This window comes from Scophthalmus maximus, chromosome 20 (genome assembly GCF_022379125.1).
Source record: "Scophthalmus maximus strain ysfricsl-2021 chromosome 20, ASM2237912v1, whole genome shotgun sequence".
In the NCBI taxonomy this organism is placed as follows: Eukaryota; Metazoa; Chordata; class Actinopteri; order Pleuronectiformes; family Scophthalmidae; genus Scophthalmus; species Scophthalmus maximus.
The window spans coordinates 1,882,501-1,894,704 of NC_061534.1; the positions used below are offsets into that span (position 1 = coordinate 1,882,501).

The 12,204-nt window shown below is 43.5% G+C and overlaps 1 protein-coding gene across 7 annotated transcripts in view; it reads left to right on the forward strand.

The window, feature by feature from the left end:
- Nucleotides 1–12,204, forward strand: part of LOC118285581 (transcription factor 4-like) — a 156,775-nt gene that overhangs the window by 134,578 nt on the left and 9,993 nt on the right. For all 7 annotated transcript variants that reach the window (XM_047329338.1, XM_047329336.1, XM_047329339.1 and 4 more), the window contains 3 exons: nucleotides 1,310–1,389; nucleotides 1,550–1,759; nucleotides 11,235–11,433. In XM_047329338.1, coding sequence (XP_047185294.1) covers nucleotides 1,310–1,389; nucleotides 1,550–1,759; nucleotides 11,235–11,433 — 489 coding nt within the window. The remainder of the gene's footprint in view (nucleotides 1–1,309; nucleotides 1,390–1,549; nucleotides 1,760–11,234; nucleotides 11,434–12,204) is intronic.

Below are 12,204 nucleotides of genomic sequence, written 5' to 3' on the forward strand. Positions count from 1 at the left end.
GAATAAGGAAAAGGAGAGGAAACAAAGGAGCGGTTGTGGTGGGAAGTACACAAATATCCATCAAGACCGGGTCAATCGGATGGTGATGAGCCATGAGACAAAGCTTTCGATTTACCGATGGCGTACGATCTACGCTCCGACCCTCCGACATGAGCCTCCTCCGTAGGGCGTCTGGGCCCAGCCTCAGGGGTCAGGTGAGGAGCCGGGACGTCCGGAGGGAGCTCGGAGTAGAGTCAGTGGAGTTGGTTCGGACTTCTTGTCTTTTGGAGGTCTACCGCATACGTCCAACTGGGAGGAGACCTGGACATGGACCCAGAACTCGCCGTAGGGACTTCATATGCCTCCAGGCCTTGGGAATGCCTTGAGATCCCCAGGAGGAGCTGTAGAGCTGGTGGGGGAGATGTCTGGGACACCCCGCTTAGACGCATGCCTCTGCAACCTCCTCCTGGATAAGCGGAAGGCATTGGATGGATGGAGTTCCGTGCGTTATATCCTGGGAAATCATTGAAAATGTTAAAGAAAGTGACAGGATGAAATATCAAATAGATGTTTTTAGCATTAGCAGTGATTCGCGGTGGATGATTTGCCTCAAGCATCTTTAGCCAACTATTTTTTTAAAAATGCTCTTGAAGAAAACTATGTCCACTTTTTCTTACAAAAACGTCCACATGAATGACATTGGTGCCGAGTTTTTTCTATCCGAGCAAAAAGAAAAAAGATCTGTGAATTTGTCTCTCATCTTGAAACCTGAACCTTCTGTATAGACTCTGTTCACCAGCCCGCCCTCTCTCCTCGTATGCATGTGAATTCTCACAAGTCTCTCCTCTGTCTACCAGCTAATGAGACCTATCGATTCAGATAAAAACCCTCCAGCGAGCTGCCAAACACAAAGGCGGAACGCGGCGGCGACACAAAGCCTGTTTATTCTGCAGAGGGGCCCATGCTAATCAGCCACTTGTACCTTTTCAGGAAAAAAACAAAAGCCCGATATTTGCATTTCTGCAATGAGATATGAGTCGGTTTGTTTTCCTCTTTTCTTCCCTTTCCCCCCGTTGTCTATTATGTCCGAGCTCCGTGAGTGGATTCGCCGAGAGACTCCTCGTGTCTTTTTGTCCGGTGGTCGGTGACGTTCGTCGAGTGGTTTTCTGCTTTCCGACACATGAAAAGGAACGGGAGGGTTTGGGCCTCTAATCCGCACTCAAGACATGCACAGACGTATCCCAGCATGCACTGGGTGTGACGCCAGGTTATGTCAAACGTTTCCCCATCTCCTCCTCTGACCGTGTCTCCTCGGCTCCTCTCTCCCCAGCCGCCAGTTCCGCTGTTTGGTCGAGGAACGGTGGACAGGGAGCGTCATCGCCGAACTACGAGGCTCCGCTGCACTCTCTGGTACGCACACACACACACACACACACACACACACACACACACACACACGCACTAATAAACTGGACCTGGGGACGTCCAGCAGCATCCAAACTACATCGCACGTCACAGATGTAGAAACAGGTTCGTCACGTCTTTGCTGCGTCTGTTCCTCCTCCCGCAGCAAAGTCGTATCGAGGATCGTCTGGAGCGCTTGGACGACGCCATCCATGTGCTGCGGAGCCACGCGGTGGGGCCGTCCACGGGCATGGCCGGCGGCCACGGTGACATGCACAACCTCGTCGGCGCCGCGCACTCGCACAACGGGGCCATGGGCGCGCTGGGCAGCGGCTACGGGTCCGGACTGCTGTCGGCCAACAGACACGCCCTCATGGTAAGGACCCCGAGACCCCGGATGTGTTTGTGGTGTGGTTGAGGGTGGAAGGGCGACACCAGAGGTAGATGACGCCTTGACATCGGGACTCATGTTGGAAAACACAGGATACATAATCTCAAAAAAATCACGGGAACATGGTGTTTTAAGAACACAGACAGAAAATCAAGGCCTTTGGCCAAAGAATGTAATATTCACAATCGGCCCGGAGGCGAAGAGACGAGGGGAGGTTGAAGTGAAACCGTGAAGTAAAGTCGGCAGTAATATTTTCCGTACTTTACTTCTTTTTGTCAACATGAAACAATAAACATAAAGAACCAAACAGCTGTGAGACACACGGAGATGTACTGTAGGAGGGCGAGCGAGCGAGCGAGAGCTTTATGAAACCAGTGTAAACACATTTATGAAAATGTTCAGTCGGATCCACTTTGTTTATTTGTGTTGTACCTTATTGTCCATGTTCACGTGTGGACGCACACACCCCAGATGTTCACACACAAATACACACACACCAGACTCTGTGCACTCTGTTGTGGAGTTAATTCTTTCAGCCATTTTAGATTCAGTTATATTCAGTCAACCTCACAATTTTAATTTCATGGACATTTTTAGTTTGGTCCTAGTAAAAGGAAAACAAAACCATTTTGGTTTTAGTGGAAGAAAACATTTGAATTATTATTCAAATTACCAGAGTCATCTACAGTAACTCTTACAATATGAGTCAATCAGAAACTAACCAGAAAAAAAAAGAAAACGTCACAGTTTCAGTTTTGTATTGACGCTATAATGAGGTGTGTGTGTGTGTGTGTGTGTGTGTGTGCGTGTGTGTGTGTGTGTGTGTCTAAGGGAACTTAATAACTTCACAACACACAAAACAACTAAATCAACAAAACACCTTAAATTACACGTTTCATAATTTTTAATAATAAAACACTTCTGATTTTAATCTGTTATCTTTTAACACTTTCCAAGATACAAGATGTGAATGAAAGACTGACGTGTGTTTCGATTTATGATTCAATTTTAAGTTTGTGGTTTAGAGGAAAAAGCTGAAAACACTTGAATCATACATCTCCTCTTTATTTGGACGTGGCTCAGATACAAATTAGGGATAACGTTTTTAATGAAGCGACTCGAAAGTTTCTAGCCCGAGAAAACATTCATCGTTTACCATTTTGCTCGTAGTTATATTTTTACAAACTCACTTTTCAGTTTAATCTTGAAATGATTCCAGATACATTTTGACTTGTTTTCATTCGTGTGCAGCGAGTGGAAAAAGAGAATCAGGTCGAGTGAAGGATGTGGGCTGGAAAACCCTGTTTACTTATGGACACACACACACACACACACACACACACACACACACACACATGTGCGCTCATAAATTGCTCCTTGTGTAGTCATTACGACCAGTGTGTGTGTGTGTGTGTGTGTGTGTGTGTGTGTGTGTGTGTGTGTGTGTTTGTGTGTGTGTGTGTGTGTGTGTGCGTGTGTTTGTGTGTGTGTGTGTGTTTGTGTGTGTGTCTGCGTGCGTGCGTGTGTTTGTGTGTGTGTGTGTATTAATGGCTGATAGAAAAACAGACTCATTACTGTAAGTCTGAAAAAACACCAGCTCTATAACTCGGCTCTCTCTCCCTCTCTCTCTCTCTCACACACACACACACGTGTATACACACACTTGTGAGAGCATGGGGCTGGTTAACGTCACATAGTGGGGACCCAGACGTGACATCCCACAGACGTTGTGGGGACTCGCCTCCGTCGAGCGGTGCATTTTGAGTTTTCCACGCTCGTAAAATTCTCATCTTGAAGTTTTCTTGAAAGTAGCAACACAGGAGTTTCCTAGATTTTTAATAATCTGCACATTTTTGCTAATCACCTTAGTAAAATCATGTTTGTTTTCTCTGCTTCTGCTTCGTGTACGTCTCGTGACATTTACTTTTTTCTTTTCTCTTCCTTCTCTATATATATTTCCTATCCATAATACCTTTTTTCATATTGTTTCCATTTACCTTCTTGTTGCCGTGACTACACTCTCTCTCTCCCTCTCTCTCTTTCTCTCACACTCACAAGCCCTGTTGTTATTTTTGTCACATATTTTGTCACATTTACCTTTTTTTTATTTTCTGTCCCTTTTTCCCATCTTTTGTTTTTACCTTCCCATTAACGTGCTCTCTCTCTCTCTCTCTCTCTCTCTCTCTCTCTCTCTCTCTCTCCGTCTCTTTAACACACACACACACGCAGCTGTATGTAGTTTGGCAGTGTTCGGCAGAGACGCCTGCAGGCTGAGGTCATAACTCTGGGAAAACAGGTGGTAGACTGATGTGGGAGAGGGAGAGAGAGAGAGACAGGAATGCATCACCAGATAAACCACAGACTGTGTGTAAAGATGGCCGACGCGTCTCCGCTTCCTCCCGTCGCACCAAAATGAGGCTAAAGAATCCTGGATGCGGGCGCCGCCATCTTGTGCCTTTGACGTCATTTGGAGTCAGAGTCTGTGCAGTAGTGATCGTGGAGGAGGAGCCGCGGGATCCAGGTCCTGACGAGTCAGTGGCAGCTGTCAATCATGACGTCTAAGCCATTTTTTAATGTAACATCTAATAACTAAGTAAAACCAAAGTGATAGGAAACATGAACACTTGAACAAACACCAGTGTGATAAGAAGACCTAAAATAACAGAAACCATCTTTGTGAAAGATTCATTTAACGTCTACTTTGATTTTTTCTTCAGTTTGCTTCATGCCCCATCTGCTAACATGGAGGGGGGCGGGGCTTATGACCTTTACTGCAGCCAGACACCAGGGGGCGAACATGATGTTTTGGCTTCACTCTTCGTTCTTTATATACAGTTCATGAGATACGCACATTGTCTTTAGTCTTTTATCCATATATTTTTTCGGACGCGTCCAAATGTTTGCAGACAGTCTCTCTGTTGAACTGTACATAATCTGTCCAAGGGACTGGGTTCCTCAGTTTGACTGGGTGGTTCTGGAGCGTCGTTGGGTTCATGTCAAACGGTCTGATCCCAGCTCGACTCCCCGCAGACACCAGAGAGCACAGGAAGTGACGTGACGTGGAACTAAATGTGTTCTGGGTTCAAAACCACCAGAAGACGAAGAGGAAAACGTGCGACCGTCCAGATTCTCTGGAGGTTTTTTGGAAAAAAAACGTATTTTCTGTTCTCTTCTGCCTGTGATGCATCACGATCAGCTCAGCAAGCGACGACCCTGAAACAAGGGGAAGGGTCAGGATGAATGTCTCCCTCTCTCGCTCCATTAAGCAGCGTTACACCAAGTGAAATGGATCATATTCTGCATCGCTTTGCTGTAAAACACACTAATGCCTCTTAATACTCTTCGTCGTTTAATCCGCCCCCTATAAAATGATGGAAATCTACTGCCCTGCATTTACCTCCAGTACAATAACGACAAACTCTATATGGTAAATGGACTGTATTTATTTATATAAAGCTTTTATAGTCTTATCGACAACTCGAAGCACTTTACAGGACTGGTCACATTCAAACATTGACACACATTCACACATTCACACACATTCACACACATTCATACACATTAACACACATTCACACACATTCATACACATTAACACTCATTCACACACATTCACACACATTCATACACATTCATACACATTCACACACATTCACACACATTCATACACATTCACACACATTCACACACATTCACACACATTCATACACATTCATACACATTCATACACATTCATACACATTCACACACATTCACACACATTCACACACATTCATACACATTCATACACATTCATACACATTCATACACATTCACACACATTCACACACATTCATACACATTCATACACATTCATACACATTCATACACATTCATACACATTCACACACATTCACACACATTCACACACATTCATACACATTCATACACATTCACACACATTCATACACATTCATACACATTCACACACATTCACACACATTCACACACATTCATACACATTCATACACATTCACACACATTCATACACATTCATACACATTCACACACATTCACACACATTCACACACATTCACACACATTCATACACATTCACACACATTCACACACATTCACACACATTCAGCCCACTTCTTCTGTCACAGTCATACACTGTCGGAAGATCTGGGATCGAACCTCCAGCCTCCAGCCGCCTTATAGGGCTTCACGTCTAAACGTCAATGGCCAAAAGTATATGGACACAATCTCCCCCCCCCCCCCCTTTTTTTTACAAATACGTATATAGACATCTTAATGCGCCCATTTAATGGAACACCTACCAAGAAATGTGCTAAAGCTATTAGCTAATAAAGAAAACACGTGTTCAGTCGTCACATATCATCAGCATTGATGTCCACATACTTCTGGCCGCGTTGCATAATATAACCCGCTGAAAACAGGTGGGAGACGAGCCGGAGGCAGAAATGACACGTGTTCTCAAGTTGATTTAATTCACTTTATTCAGGGCTTTTGTTTCCAATTCATTATTTATTCACCGATGTGACAGAACTGATGCTCAACACCGACCTTCACCTGGCGATGGTCATCCACAGTAAACAGCCTCTCCGACCCCGTATGCTAATGTGCAGCGCTGCCGTATGATAATCACGTCTCAGCGCCGGTCGCCTCCACCGCTTCTACTTAGAAGCCGTGTGATGGGAACATACGTGTGTGTGTGTCGTGATCGCGTGCAGCCTCGTGTTCCTGAAGATGATAAAATACAAAGAAAGGTGATAATTGTTTAAAGCAACACGGTTCAGAGTCTCAGGTCGGAGTGATGAAAATACAAAACTGTGACGGAAAAATGTTAATAATTACACATCACGCATAAAATAAAGTTCAAACTGACGCAAAATGAAATAATGTAATGTTCTTTTATCATGCACACGGTATGTTTTATTAAATGTATTTAAATTATAAAAAAAATAATGAACAAAAACCTACACAATCTTTTATCTGGAGCATTTTAACTTTTCATCAGCAGATTTGAAAGCTCCGAAAAAAAACAAAGGGACTGTGTATTAACGAGCTGTAATTCCAGTCGTTCTTTCTTTACAGTTTAGTGTTTTAAAACCCAAGTATGATATTTAACATGTATCACGTCACAAAACAGACGACAGGAGGATAAATTCTCGATTCATTTCGTGTCAATAAATCAACCAGATGGATTTTGACTTTGACCCTTGAGAACATTCCCTTTCCTCCATTTCCCTCTGTTTCACTTCTCTTGTTTTCTTCTTCTTCTAAATGACATTTTACACGACACAGACGTCTGACGTCCTCCGCTCTGTTCACTGCACGGAAAAATTAAAAAAGAAGAAAAAAACACAAATCCTGCCACTGGAAAAAGTTGCCGTACTTTTCCTCCCATGGAAGTCCAACCTCAACACAGAGCTCTGTGTGTGTGTGTGTGTGTGGGTGTGTGTGTGTGTGTGTGTGTGTGTGCGTGTCTGCAGCAGGTGCTTTCTGTCAAGTGTTCAGTTTGCACACAGAGGAGAGACTGTACAGTGTGGAGGCTGTTTCCCCCCGTGTGTGTGTGTGTGTGTGTGTTAAAGTTAGACCAGTGTAGACTTTGTCTAAACTTCACATTTATTAAATTACTCACATTTTTACTCTTCAGCTGTCAGAGAATACGAATTAAAACATAAATATGAAACACCGTAAAAAGATTAAGTATAAAAACAATAACTGATTATCAACAGCAATTGCTCAGTAATTAATTTCACCTTGAAAAGAAATCCAAGCCACTGATTGTCTGTGCAAGCAGGTCAGCGACCTCTAGTGGCCTCCGACATTATGGCGGGAGAGGAAGATCTCTGATTGTTCTAAATATAATCACAAGATTGACATGAAATCTGCTCCTTAATAATTTAATGAAGTGAAGTGCCACCAGGAGGTAAATATTTTAGATTTTCTTCTTTATGTAGCACGTAGCATTGCAGCTGCTCCCTGGAATAAAGAAATTGAGGAATGTGGCGACTATGATGAGATTCCAAATTGGACTTCTTCCTGTTGCATCTCTTCCTCTCCTCCGGCCCCTGAATCTTTTTTTTTTTTTTTGCAGAGTTGTGTTATGGATATTTTTTTTTTCTTCATTTTTCAGACAATAATCGAAAACGACAAATGGAAATTGCAGAAATCCTCTTCGTCTAATGCAGGGTGAAATATTACAATTTACCGAGTTAGTAAATTGGCAGAGTTTATTTTTGTTTCTCTCAGACAGACACCGACACAGAACTCGTCCTTACTGTGCACAACTGCATGACGAGTGTGTGTGTGTGTGTGTGTGTGTGTGTGTGTGTGTGTGCGTCATCTCTTGACCCAGAAATTTCCTTCTTTCTCTTCCTCCCGTGTAATCAGTGAACTGACAAACACACACACACACACAAACACACACACGCACACGCACACACACACACACACACACACACACACACGCATACACACACACACACACATTTTAAATGAACACACTTCGCACTGATCAACAACATTGCAGTTGACAGTTACTCAGATCCTCCTCCTCCTCCTCCAACTCTTATTCTCTCTCTTTTTTCTCTCTCCGCTTTATTGAAATGACATTTATTCATGTCTGAGCCCAAACACAGAAGAAAAACAACAAATAGAAGAATTATAAGTCAACAATTGTGAAAGATTTTGCAAACAAACATTTAATCTGACAAATGAATGGAAAAAAAACTATAAATTTGTTTTATTTTGGGATGTTATGGATGACCCTATTGTCTTTAAATATGTGTCAAATCATCGAGAATCAAATCAAATTTTGTCAAAGTAATCTTCAAATACTTGGTCAGAACCGTATTCTCTAATTGGTTAAAAAAAGCCTGATTTGTAATTGGTTTAATCCAAGTTATAATTTCTTTAAACACAGTTTCTGTGAAGCCTTGCGTGACCCGGATGAAACCTGCAACAATGTGTTGACCGATCTTCTCCCAGCAGAAAATATATATATTCATTTTGTATTTGTCCAGAGTTTAATTTCTTCAGTTATGATCGTTGTTCATCAGCTGCGTTTGACCAGGACCCGACTGGAGTATTCAGTTCTCTGTTTCGTAAAAGCTGCAGAATCATCACAGGAGCATGTAGGAAGCTAAAAAAACGCTCCTCGTGATGCGTTCAGTGAAGCTCCGACATCCAACCATGTTCCGACTGACTGCAGACGAGCAACAGTGAGTGGTTTTTTGTCTGCTATACAGAAGTTCACTGGAATAATGTACGTTGTTCATTGTGGACGGACAGAAACCAAACCCACTGTCGTATGTTCACGTCACGAAAACTGGTTCTTGTTATGATGATGTTGTAACATGATGATTCAGTTGAGAGCGTTCAAGGACACTCCGACATCTGAGTTTTCGAGAGTTGGCTGCTGAACAGTAACTTTTTTTTTTTAAGGCAAGGATGAAAAAAACAAAACAGTATTCACTGTTTTCTTTTCACTCTTTTTTTTATTCACTCTCTAAACACAGATGTGTCCTTGAACGCAGCTCTGACGAAAATCAGAAAGAACCTTAACAAGTGTGGAAAAGCCAACGAAATAATCTTGACTCAAGGTCCGCTTACTGGCTTTCTCCCGGACTCATGGCCACGGCTGAAGAAAAAGAGAAAAAGTCAACAGATTTTGCTCCTCACGTTGCTCCGATGCGTCCGATGCGTATCTGTCGTCCAATCGGACGCCTCCAACCTGCGGGGGGGACCAGTTGACGCGTGGCGGCGATTTTTGTGGCAAATGCACCGGCAGCGGATCAGTTTCTGTGTTATTTATTTATATTGATCTCCTCCGTCTGTCTCCCCGTCTTCCTTCCTCATTGAACTAAATTAAGGAAGAGAGAAGGGAAGGCTCGTTAAAAATATAAAAGCCCTGCATTAAAAATGTACGCCACGCTCTCTGTCTCTCTCCCCGCTGCCATTTTACGTTTGGGAATCCGGGCGGCGATGAAAGGCAGAGGACAGGAAGGGAGGACGTAAGGAAAGACAACAAGAGAGGAGGGGAAAAAAGACGTGTGGACAGAGAGACTGAGGAGACACACACACACACACACACACACACGCTGACATGTGGTCGACATTTTGTGATATTTGCATGAAGAGTGTGTCAGCCGGCAGGATTAAAAGACAGACGGAGGGATTTCATTTAAAAAACAACTTTATTCACACTATAAAGTAACTGCGTCCACACTGCGTCCACACTGCGTCCACACTGCGTCCACACTGCGTCCCCACAACGCCACTCAGCTGTCGGTCGCTCACAACTTTATTCACCAGCGGACCGTTACCGTGTTCGGGTCTAAAACATCGATCATGACTCGTATCGTCCTGCTGATAAAACAAAGCTCAGGGAGAGGACGGAGGGAGAGACTCTGAACCACAGGATGCAGTTAGAGAGAGCTGGCATCACTCACACACACACACACACACACACACACACACACACACGGGAGCGAGCCCATCTCGTGCCAAAACACTGAGTCCCTGCTGGAAGCTGCTCGGTGCTCTGGGAATTAGAAATCCCACAATTAAACATATGGGCATTAAGATAATTGTCAGTTGTTGTGCTTTCATGTGTTTGTGTGTGTGTGTGTGTGTGTGTGTGTGTGTGTGTGTAGCAGACAGATGGATAGGATTCAGCCAAGCACACACACACACACAGGTCTACACAGCCTACAGCATCCATCGAAAAAACTCATAAAAAACAAAGGAAACACACTCGAGTTTAGAAAAAACCCAGTAAATATACATGTCAGACATGGAGATATGAACTTAGACTGACACACACACACACACACACACACACACACACACACACACACAGAAGCACAGGGAAAATGGAAGAGCGGAACACAGTTTACCTAAATGACAGGACGGGATCGAGAAAAAAAACCTCTCAAGGAATGATGATGTGTGTGTGTGTGTGTGTGTGCGTGTGAGTGTGTGTGTGTGTGTGTGTGTGCGTGTGAGTGTGTGTGTGAGTGTGTGTGTGTGTGTGTGTGTGTGTGTGTGTGTGTGTGTGTGAGTGTGTGTGTGTGTGCGTGTGAGAGAGAGAGACCGATAGAGACCTTTAGTGACTTACAAAGGCAGAGGACGCCCTCAACAGGCCAAAGATAAAACTACAACATCTGGAGAAGAAAGAAAGTTTGCCTGATCATTTTGTGATGATCAGTTAAAACATATTATTCGTCCACTCACAATATATTTTCACAGTAAGAAAATCACGTGTAAATAATGACGTGAGTCTCTGGAGCCATATCGCTCATGTTTTCAGGAGCATCTTATTTAGTCCATATAGTAATTCTGGGACCAAAATAAGTATGTTTGTATATAATGTTTAATATATAGGCAGCAACATACAGAACAAAAAAAAAAAATCTTCACCTCTCTGTGTGTCTCCGCCCTCTTTTTCCAGGTGGCCTCTCACAGAGAAGACGGCAGTGGCGGCTTGCGTGGCGGACACTCGATGGCGGGTCAGGGGCCGGGGCCTCAGCTGCCCGTTCAGTCGGCCACCTCGCCGGACCTCAACCAGCCCGACCCCTACCGCGGGGAGTCGCCACGGCCCCCCAACCCTTGCAATTCATGGGGCGATGCCAGGAAGAGCATTCTGCAAGGTTGGTCTCTTCTTATATTCAACTCATTAAATCATATGCAGACACTCCATTGTCGTATTGTCTCCATGTGGTTTGATATGTTTGCAAAATTGACCATACAAATTTAAGTGACAAAATAAAAATAAACATATGCAGACAACCTGCGCTCCCACGTGTACCAGATCGAGAATCAGAGAGTTTAGAGACGCATTTCAGTTGGCGAGCTTCAACTTCAAAAAAACTTAAAGAGGAGGCTAAATGAATGTGTGTGTGTGTGTGTGTGTGTGTGTGTGTGTGTGTGTGTGTTATACGGCTGTAGAGGAGTAAAAGTCTATATGAGCGCGCAGCGGAGCAAATTAGCCCTGAGCAGGTTTTTAAAAGGCTGAAAATAAGTCTGCTGGCAGCAAAGTTCAGCCAGTAGCAGCCACAGCCAAGTGTGTAATGAGGTGAGAGAGACACACACACACACACACACACACACTCAGGGTGGGTGGAGGCTGTAAATAAAGGATATTGAAAATGTTTTTGGCAGAAAGAGCTCCTGCATTGACAGAGCTGTGGTTTCCTCGAGTCTTTCATTCAGAAAAAAACAAGATGATGAACAGTGAAGTTCAGATTTGTATATATATTGTATATAGATATATTTATTTTATGAGATTTTATCTCTTGGTGAAGATGGACGAATTTAAAAGTATTCATATATAATTTATTCTACATGTATAATTTAACGTGGTGTTTTACACAAACTGTCGACAGCTGAACATGAATCCTGAGATAATCCAGAACATTCCA